The sequence below is a fragment of the Corapipo altera genome, unplaced genomic scaffold, assembly GCF_003945725.1.
Source record: "Corapipo altera isolate COAL_440 unplaced genomic scaffold, ASM394572v1 50, whole genome shotgun sequence".
In the NCBI taxonomy this organism is placed as follows: domain Eukaryota; kingdom Metazoa; phylum Chordata; class Aves; order Passeriformes; family Pipridae; genus Corapipo; species Corapipo altera.
The window spans coordinates 4536287-4557215 of record NW_020884889.1 but is presented as its reverse complement, the minus strand read 5'-3'; the positions used below and the strand labels follow the sequence as shown (position 1 = coordinate 4557215).

At 41.0% G+C, this 20929-nt stretch overlaps 1 protein-coding gene across 1 annotated transcript in view; it reads left to right on the top strand.

Moving 5' to 3' along the window:
- MCTP2 (multiple C2 and transmembrane domain containing 2) overlaps nucleotides 1-20929 on the top strand; it is a 119487-nt gene that overhangs the window by 9665 nt on the left and 88893 nt on the right. The window contains exons 2-5 of the mRNA XM_027644626.1: nucleotides 4917-5020; nucleotides 5811-6347; nucleotides 11543-11605; nucleotides 12744-12852. Of these exons, the coding sequence (XP_027500427.1) occupies nucleotides 5874-6347; nucleotides 11543-11605; nucleotides 12744-12852 (646 nt within the window). The 5' untranslated portion in view covers nucleotides 4917-5020; nucleotides 5811-5873. The remainder of the gene's footprint in view (nucleotides 1-4916; nucleotides 5021-5810; nucleotides 6348-11542; nucleotides 11606-12743; nucleotides 12853-20929) is intronic.

Genomic DNA, 20929 nt, shown 5'->3' with positions numbered 1-20929 from the left:
CTTTGTATTTACCTTGGGTTCTATTTGTCGTCTACTGCAAGGATTGTAGATTTCTTTCACCTCACATGAAGAAAATAGGGCTGATTTCTTTTGGTTATCTTATTTCTGTTGAAGCCTATAAAATTGTCTCTTATGAAGCACTGGTACTAATTTGGCTGACAGCAACAGGTCAAGTTTCTATTTTACTTTAGTTTAGCATCCTGCTATGCTTTTAAAAATGAGTCTGTTACAGTAGAGCAATAGAAGAGCAGGATCTGCATCCACAGACTGGCATCATTTGAAGCCCTACAGGGAAGCTTAAGCTCAAATGCAGTGGGAAGATTTGGAAGCTGGCCAAGCCTTGACCCTGCTTTAGCAGCAAATCACCTGTGCAATGAAGATGTTAGCTACACCACAGCAGTGTGCTCCCTTTGATGCTTGTTAGTGCAAAAAATAATTCCAACACTGATTTCCCTAGGGTAATTAGCCTGTGCAAAATCAGATTGAGATTAGACTTTTTCTGGTGCCTTATCAAATTTAACTTCAGGTATTTACCATATGCTGCAGGAAGAAAAGGCTGTCTCAGTTGCTCTATATTAAGATATATCTGTCTAATTCAGTGTCCTGTGTTACCTTCTGGGATCATACCCAGGGAGAAATGTCCTCAGGCCCACCTAGGTCAGCCTTTCATTTTGGACTTGTTTTTTTTCTGCAAAGGAAGTGCAACGCTGGCTTGAAGGTGTTGATAATCCAAGGGACATCCTGCCCCTGGTAAGGTATTCCCTTTTCTTTTCAATATTATATATGAGTGTAACTAGTGCTGGGTTTGGAATGCTCCAGTACAAACTGGAGTTACTTTATTTGGATGATATTCTCTTATCTCTGTGTCTGTTGGTGCTTACCATAAAGTTACTGTATTTCCAGATAAGGCATTGAAATAAGCCACTGCAAAGAAGGAAGTTTTGGTTTCTTTAGAAAAAGTCATTCCTCTCAGTAATGATTTATATTTGACTGTGTTTGAGATACAATTATAATTAAAAACCTGGAGTGCTTGGTATGATCTGTTATAGAAATAACCAGCCAGCACACACAGTGGTTGTTCTGCCAGCTGAGAGCTATTTTCCTGATATTTTCCTTTCTCTTCCAGGGAGCAGTGGTTTAATTTATGGCTTCTAGGGCCAGAGAGTGGAATTTATAGCAAAAAGTTAAAAGAAGGGTATGAAAAAGAAGACCTCAGTCCCTTACTCCCCTTCTCCCTTATCTCCTTCTAGATGTCAGCCTTGTTTCTCAGCACACTAAATTCAGAAATTATAAACCTAAAGAGGTTATACTCATATTAGAACTTTCCATAGCCAAATACTATTTTGCAGAGCAGAAATGTAATTAGCTTTGCTTGTAATTTTTACAATGTCTCGTGTGTTAGGTTTTAGGTCAGTGAGTGTGCCAGGCAGGCAGAGATTGGGCTGAATATCCTATGCCAGAACAGCCAGAATCAACAGAGGTTTTACAGAGGGAGTTTCATTAGTTCCTTCTAATTTGAACCTATTTTAATATGCATCCAAGCGAGGAGCATCTTCCTAACAGCCTCTGATGCATGTTGGTGTTTTCAGCTGTGATGGATTACCATTTAGTTGTAGCTGAAAACATACTGGCTGAATCAGACCTTAGAGGTGGGTGGTGCCTGCACACTGACCCAGAGTTTTCACCTTAATTGGATAAACAAATTGGGTACAAGGATTAATAGATTTATGGAAGCTGTAATAGTGGTGGTGTGGTGCTCAGCAGTGTTTCTATCGTCTTGCTGGTTTGGGAGATGATGCTTAAAAGTATTAGCAGGAAGTGTCTCGTGGTGCCTCAGTGAGCATCGTGCACTTCTGGGTGTGCAGGGAACGGTTACATAGCGAAGAAAGACAATCTGTTTCATAATTTCCAATGTGTAAATGAATTTGGGTTTGTTTAGTTTATTTGTTTAGTTATATTGGGCACTTTTATAATGTTTTCAGACTCTCTTGCAGTATTTCTCACTTGTGGCTTTGCTGGCTTCCTGACAAGACAGTAAGTGAAGCAGAATTGCAGAATGGTTTCTCTAGGCTTTCAATTGCATTTGAAATATCTCACAGAGCCACCTGTTAGAACATCTAAAAAATGATTTAGCTCTAAATATTATAACAATTTAAGAGAGTACATACGGAGTGTTACAGTGAAGGAAAACAAAGCACATTAAAAAAAGTAAAAAAAAATCCCAAGGACCATAATGAGGAGATACTTAAGGGAGGATAAAATGCTAGAAATATTTGTCCAGTCACAGTGAGCTGTACCCCCAAAAGAGGAGACAGCAAAAGAAAAGGATATAATAAAAATGACACGTGCAATCAAAGTGGTCTCTCCATAGGAAAACATTAAACAATGTGGATTCTTCTGAGCATTTGAGATTTAGCAGGATATTAAAAAGAGGGCTGAAGAAGATGGGCTAAAAAGATATTTTTTTTTCTCACTGCATAAAAGCAAGGAGCCATTCAATTAAAACCAACAGAATTAAAATTGATAACAGGAAATGTTTCTCTTTGAACGATTACTGTTTGCAGATTTTTGATACAATGTGCCAGTGAAAGGTAGAGAATAAAGAGGCCAAGCTTAGACCAGGAATTTGGCAAAGTATGTCTTTTTTCCTTGTGGTTGCTTAGGGAATATTTGGCGATGCGGTTGGCAATGAACTTCTGAGGCTGGGGAAGGAAGAAGGAAAACTTCTGGCCCGTGGAGGATAAGGACTATGTGAACAACATGTTGGTACTGAGAACAACATGTTGGTGCTGAGAACACACGGTTTACAAGCAAGAGAGAATTTATCTCTCTGAAATTAAGTATTTTTGTTATGTTGCTCAGTATGGCATGGTAGGGGGTATCCCAGTGATCCTGGCACCCCTGGCTCTTCCGCTGATCTCTAGGGAACAGATTTCTGGTCGTGGTGGTGTCTTCTGCTTGAAGTGGGGAAGTGAAGAAAGGGCCAGTCTGCAGATGGCATCTCTGAGGGTGCATTTGTCATTCAGACTGTTATTTACCCTTTTCTCAGATTAGAACAGATCGTGCATTTTTTGTTAATGGTGTATCGTAGCCATCATTTTGGTTAATTTATTTGTAAATACAGTATTTATATAGGAGAAGTTGTAGCTGCAGCAGGAATGTGGATGTAAAGGTTCAGAGGCAGAATATGGCCAAACTTCTAAGCAATCTAATGACCAAGGATGGGCTTACTTCTTCTGTGGCCTCAGTTAGGCAATTTAGTGCTCTCTGTGCAGCAAATACAATCAATGTATCGCCCCAGTGTGGGAGCTGCAAGGTAGCAGGTTACTGGAGCCTTGACCACACCCCAGAAACTTTTCATCCAACTTTTTTTCCCTTTTTTTAAATTTTTTTAATTCCACTGTTTTCCTACCTGGCTCGAGGAGGACTCTTCTCACTCTGGGTTAAATGCAAGTGTGTCTCAGAGATACAGTATGGTCCCTGCACTATCCTTCCTGAATGAGCATTTCTATTCAGCAACTGAGGCAATGTAATTATGAAAAAAATTATTTGACTTGGGGAAAGTAACTGGAAAAACCTACAGGAACAAGTCTGCTGCTAGGGAACAAAATCTCAAAGCAAACAAAATAAAAACAACAGTGGTGGGTCATCAAAATGAGAGGGGTGGAGAACAACAGGAAGGGAATAGGAAGCAGTAGGAGCCTTGGAAAGTGGATGTTGAGCTGGGCTCTGCCTTTATTTGCAATATCTTTGCTTCAGCAGGTTTCTGTGCAATATCTGTGCTTCACCAGGTTTCTGTGCAGAGAGCACTGGCAGCAGATGAGTTCTTTAAATGAGTCCCAACATTGCATTTCATAATGTTTTGTGCAAATGTGTGCACAAATGTGCACACATTGTGCCTAATAACTTCTGTTGCTGGCATGTGATGGATGTAGTGCTACCAGGGAGACCTCGTCAAGTTTTTATGCAAAGAGGGAAGAGCCGAAGTGAAAGCTCTCAGCTGATGAGAGCAAGTTCAGACACATCTCAGTGAGCTTGTGCAAGGCATCAGGTGCTGCTCCAGCACAGGCATCCCTCCATCTCCAGTCAGATAGGGTTGGTATTTATTTATTTTCTTGTCCCTCTGTAAATCTGTTCATCTTATGCTTCAACCTGAGTTCAGTGAGAAACACAGACCCACCATGCCTTTGTGTACCTCAAATCTTCCTCTGTGAGGTTCAGAAAATTGTTTTTACTTCTCAGTGATGCTGTGAGGGAGAAAATGATTTCAGTTTGTTCATGTGCACTTTAATACTGTGGCTGACTTCTGGAGATAGAGGTGAAAATGCTACGTTAAGCTGATATATCTATACTAGCACACCTTCCTATTTGGGCAAAACTTATTATTGCCTCCTGAATGCATGGACTTACTGATATTTATTATTAATATAAAGGGAGGAGGAGAGGATTGTGTAGCTTTAGTTACACAGTAATACAGTTAGAGCATTTTTTGTAGAGCCTGAACACTGCAAGTGTGGTAAGGTTAGTCATAAAGTTATTTAAATAAGCTATTAAGTAACTGGTTCTACAACCTCATCAAAATTAATGGAGTAAGAGTAGATTTCTTTGGAAGCAGACTGATTTCTCTGTCTGGATTCATCCAACAATTGTATTTCTGTTGCCTGTTCTGGCCTTTTTCCTAGTGATCAGGAAAACAGTGGGATAAATATTTTTTCGTCAACTGTGCAATAGTTAGGAGGTAAATATGCTGTGAGTTTTGGGGGCAGCCATCATGTAGTTAATGGTTATATATTTCTGAGGACATGGGTATATGCTGTAACTTTTGAGTGTGTGACTATAAAGGAGTAAATCTACAGGTTTCATCAGCTTTTTTCTTACTGAGTTTTGATGATGATTTGACTACCTCTGCTTCACAGAATAAGGATGGTTGCTCAGCTGTTAACCACGGAACAGTCTTCCTGTGAGGATATTCCTGTGCACAGAGGTGTCAATTTGACTGCTCTCTTACAATGCAGATACAGTAAGTGATTTTGTTGTACCCCTTTTCTTCCCAGCTGACTAAATGCTCAGGATGAGTTAACTCAAAGTTGAGTCCACCAATAGGTTTTCAAAATCTGTAGCTGATCCAGCTATCCATTTTTGTCCTCATTTTCATTCAGTTGCCTTCTCTATGAGGAAAACTATAGCATCAGCTTTCACTGACAGTGGGTTAATGTAAGGGTATGTTTTGGGGTCTCAGATGGGATTCCTTGTATCCAGTGTCCCTTCCCTCTTCAGCCTCAGCCATCTACTTTGTGGAGCTGTTTTTCTTGTGTGCTTGTCCATTAACATGTCCTGTAAGAATCCACGTAGCCTTGGAAATAGCCAACAAAACCCTACATAGCCTAGAAAAGTGTCAGCAGAAATGTCAGTGCCAGCTTTGCCAGCAGGTTTTGTGTGCTCGCAATGTCACGATTTAACTCCCATCAGTAAGTTTTGTACAGAAACAGTTTCAAATTGGATAAATCTCAAGTTTTCACAAATCAGGACTTGGCAGAAGAAGAAATATAATGTGTCCTCTTTGCAATCATGAAGTAGTGGGCAGACATTGCATTTTTGTGTAGGAATAAATACTTGTTCTGGCTGTTTTCCTCCTAAATAATCAAACCTACCCACCAGATTGTATTTGAAAGCACTTACTAATGTGACATGCTCCGTTTTAACTGTTTAGAAAAATGACTGAAAGTTTTAAGATGAGACAACATGAATCATAGTCTCCAGCGGCTGTTCACTTCTGTGATTGACTTGCTTTCTTCCTACGTTCCTTTTAGTCACCCTGGGAATCGCTGAAGCTGTTCTGTGCAGGAGGCATTGCTGAGATTCCCCTGGCAGCAATGGACTTGGATAAACCATCCGTATGGGGATCCCTGAAACAGAAAACTAGACCATTCCTGCAAAACCTGAGCGTGAGGAAGACGAAGAAGCGGTCTAGCAAAATGATGAAGAGGACGGTGCACTCCTTGGACCGATGTCTGAGCGTGTCGGTGCCTGACATGCTGGAGGTGGAGACTCTTACGGAGGAAGAAACTACTTATTCAAGTACTCAGGTGCTGTCGAGCAGCTCCCCCAAGAGCTTTTCCAGGTCTGTGATGTCCCTGAAAAGCAGAAGCGCTTCAGCGAGGGCAGTGGGAGAGGACTGGCCGTGGCTGTCGCAGCAGGTGACACGGACAGAGGTGATTGTCACCCCCCCAGACTTGCAGGCTGCGGGCAGCCCCGTGTCCGAGGGCAAGAGGAAACCCAGCGACGACCTCTTTGAGCTGCTGCAGAGCTCCCACCTGAGCGCGGCTCTGACGGACGAGGGGGCAGAGGTAGGTGCTTGAGCATCACCCAGGCTCAGTGGCCACCTCGGGCTCGTTGTGCTTCTCCTTAATTGTCTGGGTTATAAAGGGGTGGAAGATGCAACCAAGGGTTGGACAGGGCTTTGAGCAACCTGGTCTAGTAGAAGGTATCCTTGCCCATGGCAGGGGATTGGAACGAGATGATCTTTAAGGTTTTTTCCAATGTGAACCATTCTGTGATTCTGTGAGGAGGGGGCTCTATTCAAGGAATGAATGGGGAATACAAATAAACATAAACTTTACATGATATACACATTATTTAAGACTAATTCAGCTATCCTTTCTGTCAGTCTGGAGCTGCAAAATAACCCTGCTCCATTTTTTAATTTTTCTATTATTATTTTTTTATTGTATTATTTTTAATTGCACTTTAATTTTTTCAGATTTATTGGAGTTGCTTGCTTAAATCAAAAGTTGCTGCAGCCCTTTGAGCTCTGAAATGCAGTGCATTTGCTTTTTAGTTACTAGAGTTTACCAGGATTGCTGTATAGCGAAATCAATTTACCATTCACCCACTCAAGACCCAGATGAAGGTAGTGGCTGAAAGATGACTGTGAGCAAAGTGAACTCTACCTGTCTCTGGAATTAACCAAAACAAGCACGTGATGGAGAACAGAACATGTAGCATCATGCTCAGGACTGTCCTTTAGGTTGTCATCGTGATGATTTAGAGGAGGTGCAAAACCAGTATGCGCCCTCTACATTCCCCGTCTCGTTCCCTTTACCCTTCCCTCCCATCTCTGTGGTCAGTATTTATGTGGCTGGACATAATTTCCCATGCACAGGAGGATCAGAGACCAATGTGCTCCAAAACTGACATGAAACTAATTCCTGCTTGGCCTGAGCAAATTGAGAATCCTGTAGAGTTGCACGATGGCTTCATAAAAGAGACAGCAGGTGAGGATTTGGGCTGCATGAAACACTTCAGGAAAAATCTGCTTTGTTTATATTTTGTGGAAGTATGTGTCCTGCTGTTGAGTTCTCACTGGGAAGGTTAGATTTTGAACTTTTTGCAGCCTTTTCCCCATTATCTAATTGTGGCAGTTATGGCTGGTTTCCTTAGTCATTCAATATTCAAAAATGGCAACCAGGCATTTTGGTTTAAACTCCTCCTGGGAATGGTGATTTCACAGGTTAATTATTTTTTAACTGCACCGTTCAAAATGATGGTTAGTGCTGCTGTGGGGAAAATGGTCCTTTCTGATACAAACTGCTTGTTCTGCATCTCCAAGGCCTGTGTATTCCTACCAAATCAGTGTTGGCTACTAGTCTGTTGTGATGTAAAATGTCAGGCCGGTAATTACTGACCATCACTTGCAGTTTAGTGTTGCTAAATTGTTCACATATTGGCTTCATCTTAGTGGAGTGTACAATTATTCAGAGGGCTCCATAAAAAAAATGACTGGAATAGTATATTGCCTTGTTTCTGTGCTCAAACTTTACTCTAAACTTGTAGCACCTCAATCAGTATATGGCAAATATATGGACTCTCATTATTGTGGGAGTTCTTCCACGTTGTTTTAACGACAGCAGCAGTTTTTTCCTGCTGTTGTAGACTAGAAACTCTAATCTAGAATTAACCACAGCACACCAAAGTTAATGGTGTATCCTGATTTGATTTTGGGCAAATGAAGTGTTCAAGGAGAATGAAGTACCTGTGTAGTGATGGAATAGTTTAATTTCAAGTCAGGCTTCCTCCAGATGTACAATCTGAGTCTGGCTTATTTTCTGCAGCATTCATATCTTTCCCTAAATGTGTATTTCTGTTATGTGCTAGTGTGTGTAAATCATTTAGTATTTACTTTTATGGCAAATCATCTCGCTATGGGAATATCCTTCCTTCCTATAATCTGCCTCCAATGCAACTTTTAAAGGCAGAAATATCTTTTTCCTCAAAAATACATAGGAGAGAATGAAGCAAAGGAAAGTAGAAATGGATGAGGAGTATAGAACAAATTTAATTATATTGAATCTGACTCAGTAGCGGAAGGTGTCCCTGTCTATGGCAGGGAGGTTGGAACTAGGTAGTCTTTAAGGTCCCTTCCAACCCAAATCATTCTATGATTGTATGAAAACATCAGTATTCAGCTTCTCCTGTACATAAATGAACAGCTACAGGATTTGTACTCTGTGTGTCTTGGATAGAACAGTTTGTTACAGAGGTTGTTAGTCTCTGAATACTGGGTGGGGTTGCTGTGAGGAGCAATACGTGAGTTCAAAGAACAAGCATTGTTCTTTTGCGAGCATCACTCACTGCTCGAGGAGGTTAATCAGAAGGAAGGCAGATCCCTGGAACAAAACAAACTAAAAAAAGCAAAAATGTAGGTTGAGCTTTTTTTCCCCCCTGAATTGCTTGTCACACGCCACCTACTCATTTCCTGGTTGTCTTTGGCCACCCGATGTCGTGAGATGCTTTCGGAGCCTCCTGCATGATCGTCAGTGTGGGCTTGTGGTTTTCCCATCGCTCTGAACCCTCCGTGCAGAGCTGCTGGCGCTCAGCACGTGCCATCCTCAGCAAAGGCTCTTGCCACAGGAACCGTCTTTAGCATTTGTCAAGAGATTTACTTTCTGTTCTCCATTGCAGCCCAGCCAGGCGAATCTGAGGGGTGAAGAGGCAAGTGAATTTGCATTGAATCCCCTCCCTGCCTGGTTCAGGTTGTAAAGGGCTCCAGTAGTGTCACTTTTTTTGTCCGTGGCCACGTGTCGTTGCTGGGATGTTCTGACACCACTTCATCTTCTTGCCAGCGCTTTGCAGTGAGTCACTGGCAACCCCCAGCCTTGTCCTGTTGCTGATGCACTCGGTGCCCTTGTATTATTAATCATTCTGCAGAAAACGAGGAGACAGAGGTTCCTCTTGCCAAGAGGAACTTTTGATTTATTTAAATATATATGTGTTCATACATACACGCTTGCTTGCTTTGTTTTCACATGGATACGTTCGGGACTGTGGCCCCCTTGGATGTGTCGACTTTTGTTTAAAGTTGAGAAATGTCACTGTAGTTTGATAAAAATCAAGATTTCAGGACCAGATTTTCACCAAGACATTTATCTGTATTCAGTGATCTTGTTGCAAATAGCTACCTAGTATAATAGTAATTTATATTATGAGGACCTAAGATGAAAAAACTAAGCTTTTTTACTTAAAGTTATAATTGCTGTTCAGTATCTGTGGGTGTAATGCCAGTAAACAAAAAGTCGAAAAAAGACAAAATCATAACTTTGAGGGTAATTTTTTTATTATAAATTATATCAAGCTACCCAGGACAGTACTTTTAAAATTATTATAATTTCTATGCAGTTCTTTGATCCTGTGTTTGTGCCATGTAAAGCAAGCTGTAAAGAGAAACCGTTATCAGTGCCAATGATGATGCCTGAAGGAGATTCTTGTGAAGCCAGAGACTCCAAGAAACACTAAGTTTAATGCACACAAGTGAGATTTTATGCATACTAGTCAGAAAATTCAAAGTTAGGGTTCCCCTAGCAGCTGTAACTCAGCTCTGTTGTGTGAGAAAATTCTTCTGCTGCTCTTTATGATGATAATTTTTTCCAGTTTTAATGTGTTTTTGCAAGGTGGCCAAGTTACCATTACTGTGGGAACCATAATGTTAAATTTTGTCTGTCATGCAAGGGAAATTTTACTTGCAATGCTGAATTACTCTACTTCCTGATATGTAATATATGTATTTGCGGGGAGGAGGAGGTGAGGAATTACACAAAGGATATTTATATTTATTTCAGCGTGTCAATATATCTAAGATTTATGTACTTTGGTGCAGGAACTAGTTCTTTTTTTTAATGTCTCTATAGTGCTCCACACAATGCCTCTCTCATCTGAGAGGTTTGGATGTTACCACACTGCACATAATAACATTTTCACATGAGGATCGAATTCCATCTTGTGTGCATTTTTGTAGACTGAGGTTATTCATTGCATAAATCTTTGTATTTGAATGGGCTGTGAGTGCCCTGCCTTAGACCAAAAGAGTTGCCCAGGCATGTAGGTCCTCTTAAGCTTAAATGATGATCATAGGCTGTTCTAGCAGTCAAAACAACATCAGAGGTGTCTTGACTGATGAATCCCTTCTGTGTGTCCAGTCTAGATGTCGTGCCACTGTAGCCTCAAGATTTTTGATGAGTCAGTATTTAGGAAGAAATGTTTGACTTTCTCTCCTATGCTGAGCACTGGATAAAAAAACCTTTGGATCTTCCACTTACTGCAGAAAGCAGGGGGAAGTACATGTGCAATGTATTTTTTTCTCTTTTGTCATGGTTTAACACTACAGGCAGCTAAATATGACACAGCTTCTTGCTTACTCCCCCCTCAGTGTGAGACATAATCCTCCATCCCAGAGTGTACTGGGGAGAGAATCAGGGAAAACGAATGTAAAATTGGTCGGTTGAGACAAAGACAGGAAAGGAAGAGAGAATAATTTAAAGGAATGACACAACAATTAAAATATTCAAAACAAGTGATGCACAGTGGAGTTGCTGAGCAGTGGTCCCTGTCCAGCAACAACTAAAACATCTGCATGTTATCAACACTGTTCTCATTCTAAATCTAAAACACAATAGTGTACAAACTACAAGGAGGAAAATTAACTATTCCAGCCCAAACCAGGACACCTGTCCCTTTGACCATTTCTTTTTAACTTTTCCCCTGAGCATTTTTTATTTCAAAAAAACCAAAACAAACAAAACCAAACACACAGACACACAAAAAACCCCCAAACAAACCACACACACACAAAACCAAAACAAAACACCCCACCAAACCAAGCAAAATAATCCTTTTCATGGAACTTGCCTTTTGGGTGATGAAGGGGAAATTGTAGTTCAGTGAGAGTAGCCTGTCACCAGATGCAATAACCTTCAGGCATCAGGAGAGTTTATGGTGAGGACCTTCAGCACTTGCTGCTGGGGAGGAGAAGTTATTCCAATAGCTGGAAGCAGGCACTTATTTTCTTGGATTAAACTCAAGAGACTAAGTGCTGTTACTGCAAAACAGGAAAAAGAAATGTATATTTAAGTTGTTGAGAGAAGGTTCTATAAGCAGAAATAAAAGAATTTCACTTATTACATGTATGAGTAATTTCTTGACTCCTTCTAGGAGTATTTTATTTTCCTGTATTACTGTTGTCTGATTCATTGTATCTTTTGTTTTATAGTACCCATGTGGAGAAATGGATTTTGACTCTTCCCTATCATCTCAAAATTTTGATGATCAAGTGGTAAGTCCTGTCGTTTTAAAGCATTTTGAAACTTGATCAGAAGCACAATTTATTTTAGCTTCAGATTTTCTGCTTCTTATATATTTAAAAACCCAGCAAGTGAAGAAGCCATCTATAGATTTGTGCAATGTGGGGGTTTTTTTGTTGGTTTCTGAGGGTTTTGTTTGTTTAGTGGTAGTTTTGTTTTCTGTTGTTGTTTGATTTTTTGAGTCATTCACAGCAGTTGCTGATGTTTTAAAATTGACCCAAACATTCTGGATTATATAATATTTACATTGTACTGGTAACTGATGAAAGCATCAGCATAAAGACTCATCTAACAGCCTAGGAACAAATTGGATTAGAGTAAACACAGCAAACACAGCTGTAGGGTTTGACAGACAACGAAAACAGTTTTAGGGCAGTGTGAAAAGGCCTTGGCAGTTTTGAAATGTTATTCTCGTGTAAAGCACGTTTGCCTATTCTGGATGAACTTCTCTACCTTTGCCCTCTTGATAACCTCTCAAGTGCTGTCCAGAGGCTGTTTTCACTGAAGGTGCCTGCTGGATGATGCTGATGCTGAGGTGTGCAACCCTGGCAGCATCTCAGATGAACAAGAATCCTCTCGAGTTTGCTTCTGCAAAACCTCACAACTAGCATTGCCTGCTGCTGGGAATCTCTCTTTTAGAACTGTGTGGAGATGCTGTTCTCTCATCTCAGTGGCTGTGTGAGATATGTACTTCCTTGTGAGTTTATCAGATGAGCACAAATAACTCGATAAACCTCTTCCAACTTGAGATATTCTACGAATGCACGAGAAACGACTAGGAAAAAAACATGCAGTGAGCTGATAGGATTTGGAAAAACTGTGCAGGCATCTGTGGTTGTTAATATCGCCACGCATTTTCGGCTATAACCCTCCTTGTGTTACCTCTTGTTTTGTTGAGCATACCCAGTGCTTGTACTTAGCTACTTGTGTGGTGAAATAAAGCCTGGGAGAGAAATCTTTTATCTTTTTCCTTTTTTTTTTTTCCTTTCTGTAAGATTGCCCTGAGGCAAAAAGAGAACTTTGTCTCTACAGAACCAAGAGCACACCTGCCTCTTTCATGGTGTGCTTCAGGAGCTGTGTGTTGGTGACTGATTTCTTTGTTCTCCTCAGGCTCTGGAGGAAGCAAATGACTGCTTGAGTGACCTGCCCAGCCCCTTTGCTTACCTGCTGACCATCCACCTGAAGGAAGGCCGGAACCTGGTTATCAGAGATCGCTGTGGTGAGCCCCACCTTTCAGCTGTTTTCCTTTGATATCCACGCAGCTCTCCTTTCACTGATTTCAGATTGGCAGCACATTGGCTTCTTTTCTTATCTCCAGTGCAACAAATCATTGACTTGTATGTCTTGTCCAGGTCAGAGCAGTAAGAGATTGGGTTTATCCACTGTAGATACAGAGGAGAGAGAGCTGCCCTCTCCTTGCTGCTCCTCCTGCCTGATGGTGCAGCTTCAAAGCACCTTCTTGGCTGCTCCAAACCCTTGTACCTATTCACTGAAAGAAAGTCTATTTGAACTTTAAAAAAACCCAAAACAAAAAAACTCCAGAGAATATTTGGAGATTTATTAAATGATGGAGGTGCTCTAGGAGTGCTTTTGGGGTTATCTGCAGAGATGTTAATAAAAGGGAAACCATAGGAGCAGGGCTGCAAGCCAACAACCCTCTCTCTAATCTGGGATGTGACTGAATGATCATGACATGCTGAAAACCCCAAACCCAAAATCGAGCCCCAAATGACGTATCAAATAAATTAGAAAATATTTGGGGAATTCCTGGAAAAATTATGTGAAAGTGCCTGCTGTTAGCCTGGCTCTTCTTCAGGCTGTTGCAACAGAGAGTGAAAGTGCTTTTAAGCAGCCAGTTGATAGTTTCTCATCATGCTGTGGAGGGAAGAACTGACCTGTCAGAGGTTCTGCAGGGGCTCTCTGAACCTGTCAGAGAGCTGTCTCATACGTCCAATCTTTATTTAATTTTTTTTTCTGCGTGTGGAAACACTTCTGATACCTTTGTGTTGCAAAACGTCTGAGCAGTTTCGAGGTGAAGCCATAGGGTTTATTCCTGCAGTTTTAAAGAAAATAAGCTTGCACAGTCTAAAGGCCTGTGAAGGTTTGCACCTGAAGGGACCTGTCTGATTTAGAAACGTTCTCACATGGGGTACTTGTTGGGATTTTTATTGTCTACTATCTCAGTTAACTTTTTCCATGCTGATTTTTCATGTCTTCACGAAACTGTAACTTTTGGCCAAGTTTTTTGCCTTGTTTTTCCTCCCATTTTTTGGAAGGAGTGAATGAGTGCTTAGATTAAGATCTTTCCTGGTTATACAGAATTCCCTGGCACTGTAGCAGTTCATCAGATTTACTAGCAAGCTGCACAAGCCAGGACACATCCAACTGCTCATATGAAAAAGATGCTAGAAGTGAGCAATTCCAGCTGAGTAATATTTCTAGAGAAGACAGAGCATACTTTGCTCTAGGCTGTGTTTCATTGTGTAAGAAAGCAAATGCTTGTGTCAGTGCAGCACTGGACAGCACAGTGAAACAGCATAAGGGGAAAAAAACCATTTTGATGAGTCTGTTCTGTGGCAAATGACCACTCATTTAGTAAACAGAGTAGGCGAGGTTCAATACAACTCCTGTTTTTTATTACACAGGTAGTGGAAGGGGAGAAAATAGTGACTTAATGATTATGCTTCAGTCACCACTGTGCTGCAGTGCTGGCTCTCAACACTGCTGATGCCCTGATGCATGTCTTTATAGGTCTCTGGTTTTGTACTGGTAATGTGGCGTCTTTGCATGACACTCAGGCTTGATTTAAAACCACTGTGCTTTTTCAACATACTTTTAAATGTGGGAAGTTGTCAGCTTTGCTCATCTCTACAAGGTGAGAAATCCTCAGGCCTTGTGGGCTGAAAGAGTGTGACTTCCCTCCCCTGTCCCCACCCTGATGCTGGATACAGCCATTGTGCTGGGGTATCAGTGTACTCTGAATAATCTGAATATAGGAACATGTTATCCATAGCCACCATGTCCTGTGAATCAGATTGTGGCTTGGGCTGAAGGCCAAGTCATCCTCTTCCACATTTTGGGAACAGCAAACCCAGCAATGCTGCCTGACACAGCTGGGAGAGGGCTCAGACCCTCTTCCCCACAGTTTTCCTTATGCAAAGAGGTGCCAGGGCTCTCCAGTGTGTAAAGCTTTGATGATCCTTGGGCATTTCTTCCAACTCAGGATATTCTATGATTCTGTGAAAGCTGAGTTGCTGGTCCTATATTTTAAACCCTCCTCTGGTCAGCTTTGTGTGTTCAACTTCAAAAATGCTTTGGTTAGGTGGGAGTGGTGGTAGAGTTGGAGTTTCTAGGCAGAAGTAGAAATGTCCTGGTTTTGTTCAAATAAATTGTTCATACTTTGCAGTCATTGATGCAAACCAACTCCAAATGCCATGTGGAGTATTCTATACATTAAATAAAAAAATATTCACATGTAAACCACAGTCTGAATGAAGCGTTTATGCCAGCATCTCTAGCCTTAATCAGGTTTAATGTAAGTCTTGTAATTTTCCTGAATTTTAATATTCAGTTATTATGTTATCAGCAATTTCTCTGGGGGAAAACGTCTCAAAGCAGTCATCAAACCCTTTAAAAGTTCTTTACTGAGAGATAAAAAAATGGCATTTAAGTGTATTGTCCTGCCGCCTTCTCATGTTTGCAGTTTTCCCCTTAATTTTATCTTACAACAGTTTAAATAACTCTGAAGGGAAGCAGCCCCACAGCACGGGTGGGTGATGCCCTCTCCTGGCAGATGAGTAAAGTCTCTTGTACCAGTGACTATTTCTACCTGTTTTATCCCAATGTCAGAGGTATTTGAATGTGTATATAAAAATAAATCTAAGGTGTGTGCGACCAAGGAGAAATATTTCTGCCCTTGGAAACAGCTGTTGCTGAAAAATCCTGCCTCTCCTCAGCAAATGTACAGGGTTCCCCCTGAATTTACTCATTGTATGCTTAACAGTTATTAATTAGGAATTAGTTAAGTTTGGCTGAGTGAAGGGGATCAGGAGTTCTGCTGATAACTGCAGGCTATAAGACTAACATGTGGCTTCACTTTTTTTCCACCTTTCCATGTATTTTCCGGACTTTTTGACACTCTGTGTTCTGCTCTTTCCAGGATATGTTCCCTTTGGTGTGATTTAAATTCCTCCTTCCCTTTACCAGATTTTTATTGCTTTTTCCCCTCCCTGCATAATGTTAATCCTGTTAACGCTGCTCTTTCCTATTTTTCTCTTCACCTTTTGCCTCTTGAGTTGCCTTTTGTCTATCTGTTGTTCTTTCTATTCCCCGACTTTCTGCAGCTCCTCTCCTTGTACCTGCTCTTTATAGAGAGGATCTGTCAGCCCAGGAGCCTGGCTCAGCTGCATGTGCTCCCTGGAGCTTCCTCTAAAGTACATAAGCAATGCAGGAAAAAAAAATAATATTTTCAGTGTTTTCTTCCCCTCTTTTATCTATTTTTTGAAGTGTAAATGGAAGAAAAAGCCTCCATACAGCAACACTCAGTATGTACCCCAGCAAAGGAAACCAAGTGCTGTTAGAGCAGGATCTTGGTTGGTTCTGGTGGAAAGTGGAGAAGCTCTGAAAAATCCCTCTTTGGCTCAAAATTTCAGTGCCCCTCCTAGGAATGCAGGATGAGAGAGGTGTTACCTGCTGGTCTTCAGCTTGCTTGGAGTCTGATTTACTTGCTTACAGTCTAACCCAGTCATACATTAGAAACTGCCTAAGCAGCTGGTAAGGTGTGCTTGGCATCTTACCTGTGTGTACCTTTGGTGCCTAACATTAGACAGCACATGGGTCCTGTATTTAAAATTCTTGTAATTGATGACCCAAACACTGAAGGTCAAGGATCTCAGTGTACATATACACAGCACGAAAAACTTGATTTTTATGTACTTTTTACAGTATTATTGTTACTAGATGACATGATGCATCTCAGTGATGGTGAGGAGTTTGTGTCTATGTAGTTTTAATACTGTAAGTAATAAGAAAGGAGGAATGTATTTTATTGATTAAAAATCTGTTGAGCACAGCAGCAGTTCTGCAGAACAGAGGGATAACTATCTTATTTGGCTTTAAAAAAAAAATCACTGGTGCTGTCAGTGTTGCCATCTTGTTGCACCCTTAGTGGTTTTATGACCTTGTTGACCCTGTTTTTGTGAAGCTCCCAACTTCCTGCTTTGAACTAGGAGAGGCTGGAGCCCATTTCTACCTGCTGGTTCACTTTCACAGGGCAGGGTGATGCCTAATGATCATTTGAGTCAGTCTAATGAAATCTGAAAGGTCCTACTCCCTTTTGGCCCTGAGATGCTCTGACTGTGCACGTTTGCTGCCTGTACCAGTCACCTTTGCACAACAGTGATGCTGTGACAGGAAGCAGCAACGTGATGCCACAGCTGTAAGGAAATGTTGCCTTCCCTTACACCCAGCTCTGCTGCTGTTAAGAGTAAACAGAAACTGGTTTTTTGAGTGCCTGTAAGGGTAAGAAGCCCCTCTCATTTCCAAATCCTGTACTCTCAAAGTTTGAGTATATTTTTCATCTGTTAAACAGTGTGGTTAAAAGAAGTACACTACTCAGATGTGATGTCAGCTGGTGAGTGGCTGTGGTTGGTGTCCTCTTTCTTTTTTCCCCTCCTTTAAACGCCTTGTTCCAGCCTGAACTTTGTGTGTATCTCTTTTCCACATGGTTTTGTGTTTTGTAGATTTTTTCACAAGACCTTTGTGCCCCGTTTCTATTTCTTTCTTTAAAGTTTCATTTGTTTCCTGTTCCTGCACTTTGATTTTCCTCTCATTTCTTTCCCAAGGCAGCTGAACATGTGAAGGGAGCAAGATGGGGTGCAGTAGTACAGAGGATGCCATTGTCTAGATGGGTGCACCCTGCTTTCTATATCCAGGGCATGTCATCATCTGCTCTCATGTCTAACAGCCCCCGCTGCCAGAGGGTCCCAGTGGGCTCCTGGAGCTGGCAGAGAGGCTGTGCTGCATGGGCAGCTCTGGAATCACTGAGAGCTGTGCTAGAGCTCAGCCTCCCAAAGACAAAGTAAAATGAAAGGGCATAGGATAACACACTTTTAACTTCCAGCAGTAACGAATCTGCAGTAGCCCAGTACTCACAGGTCTGGGCTGTCTGGGAGCTGGACTTCGATGATCCTTGTGGGTCCCTTCCAACTCAGGATATTCTGTGATTCACTGTCTGGGTCTGTGCTGATACCAGGGTGCCAGAGGAAGGGATGTGTGTGTGCTGTGCTGGGTATTTGTCAGCTTAGAGCAAGTAATTGTTTGGAAAGCAAATGCTCAGAGCAATTAGGCTGAATTGCTCTCTGCAAACACGCTGATTAATTTAGACTTTCTCTGTTTTCAGGGTATCTGCAATTAGATCATTAGGCTTTCAGATTTATTAATTATTGAGATGTATTAGGCAACTTTTCACACTTCTTTTTGAAAGGCGTAATCATGCCTAATTTACAACTGCTGAGAATTTGAATGGTGCTGAGGACTTATTTTGCTATTTTCTGGATGCTGGGTAGGTCTGTGTACAAGAGCTGGTGCTGCAAGTGTATATCTGTGCCAAAGGCAATTTCTGGAAGTGCAACGTGTGGCTGAAACTTTTTGCTTATACGCAGTGATCTCTATGAGCATCCTTCCTGGATTGGCTGTGGCAAAGGAATGCACAGAGATAGAAGCCTCGGGAAAATAAGAGGAGATCAAAAAAAGCAATTTATGTGTGTATCTGCCCTTGGTTAAATTAATGTTAAATTAGGAAATGTAGGAATGGCAGCATATAAAGAGAATATGTAGGGCCCAGAGAATACCCTGTGACTCTTCTTTTGTGGGAATTGTAATTTAGATAACGGGTTTCTTAAACTGTAATAGCTCCATCAGTCGTCAGAGCTTGCTCTTCGGGGGCGCCTGTCTGCATTAACAGCTCACACAGCATCTTTCAGGTAATCTGTAAGGAGATTCATTAGGTCAAAGACTGAGAAAACAAGAAAATCTGAATTGGGTAGCTCAGCCTGGAGAAGAGATGTTTCCAGAGAGACCTTAGAGCCCCTTCCAGTGCTTAAAAGGGCTACAAGGGAGCTGAAGAGGCATTTTTTACAAGGGCATGTGACAGGACAAGGGTGAATGGCTTTAAACTTAGAGATTAGGGTTAGATTAGATACTAAGGTGAAATTCTTTACTGTGAGGGTGGTGAGGCCCTGGTACAGGTTGCCCAGAGAAGCAGTGCATGCCTCATCCCTGGAAGTGTCCAAGGCCAGGTTAGATGGGGCTTGGAGCAACCTGGGTTAGTGGAAGGTGTCCCTGCCCATGTCAGGGGGTTGGAACGAGATGATCTTTAATATCCCTTCCAACCCAAAACATTCTGTGATAAGATACCACAGAAGTTTCTCAGTGCTGCCTGGTGATGTAAATGTACCTTCTGCCCTGTCCTTGTGAGCTCCTTTGAGTTCATACCCGAGTCCTGACTGGGAATTCAGTGTTCCATTGGACTGATTTTCACCACAGGCAATTCTGTTCTTTATGTCACCTGTCCCTTACGGATCCCACATGGCATTTTGGTAGGGTTTTCAGTTGGTTTTGCTCAGTTCCTTTACCTTTTTTTTTTTTTTTTAAGTGGTGTTTCTGAAGTGTCTTGAATAGAAACTCCTGTATCTGCATTTTTCACTCTGTTAATGTTCAGTTCAGGCATTTCCCCCCCTCCTTTATTCCCCCATCAACTATGGGTTTACACACTTCCTTCACACTTCTCTGGTCTTTTTGATTTATTGTGTTTTGTTGTGGTGGAGGTTTTTTTTTTTTTTTTTGGTTTGTGTGTTTTGTTTGGTTTAGGTTCTTTTTTTTCACTTATTGGTTTGTTTTCCCTTGGAACCTATTGGTGCTGCTTGTTTCCAAGCAATGTTTCATTTCCATCTGGCCGTGTAAAACTAGCTGGGCACAAAACTTTCCAAAATTACCTGAATTTCCTGCCAGCAGAATACTTTTTTCTGTTTCCCCTTTAAGCCTTGATCTGTGCTATTCCACTACAAGAAATATAGTGGTTTTCCACTTAAAATGAAAAATGTGTGTTCCATTTTAAAATGTCTTTACTCTTTGTCATAAATAACTCCAGTAATTCTATTTCTAGGAAGATTTTCAGATATTTATTCTTTACATGCATATAAAATAAATCTTTAATTTCCTTCTTCAGAGTAAAATTTAGTTTTTTAACCAAAACTTAAGATGGTCTAGGTTATATTTCACACTGTTCTTTGATTTTTCAGACGTTTAAGGCAGCTTGGTGGTAATTTTTATTTATTTATTTATGGAACAAGACTTGTTTCATATGCTATATTTCCAGTAAGTTTGCTCCTATAAAACAGTGTGTGGCTTGAAATTATATTGGGTCTTCTGGGTTTGTTGGGTTACTATTTCTTAATTACAAAGCAAATGTGTAGCAGTATGAGACGGTCAATGTGATCCATCTCTCGGTAGCTGCTAGAGGGCAGCAGTATCCATTTAAAAACACCATTAACAGTTTCTTGGACTACTGAACCCTCTCCTACTCACTGAAGCTTTCTCATGTTTTAGGTGATGTCTGATCTGCCTGCACTCATTGCTTTTTAGTGTTAGTGGGAGCAAATAGAAGTGAAATAGATATTATGCAAAGGAATTCTGGGGAGCATCACTGTCGAGATGAATGTTCTTTCTCTAATGGGGAAACAGGCCTAGGTGATGGAGTGATTTCTTTTTTTTTTTAGAGGTCATCCTTTTTTTTTTTTTTTTTTTTTTTTTTACTCCTATTGGGTTTGCTTTAGGCTGAGAAGTAAATTATCTTGAGTTTTTATATATGTTTTGCTGTGTGTGAACCTTTTTGTCATTGCATAATATTTGAATTAGCCTCAAAGCATCACACCTTGCCTTTCCAACGAGAGAAGTATTTTTGGGGGTGAAATTCTCAACTGACTTCAAGAATGATCTGTTCCCCCATTGACATTGCTATGGTTGATGTGACTGAGATGAGAGATGAGCAGGTTCAGATCGTGTGTTCAGAAGAGCCTTGGTGCACGTGCTGAAAAGTTGTTGATTCAGTTGCCTTCACTAGGAAATGGCTGCTAAAAAGCCTTTTTTTTTTTTTTTTTAATTGATGTGGCTTCTTCAGAAAATTATCCATTTCTGTCACACTTCAAAGAAGATTATAAACAAAAATCCTTTTTTTAGACTGGTTCATCTCTAAAATCACTAGGCACTTTTCAAAAGAAGTTATGTTTTTCTGCTTA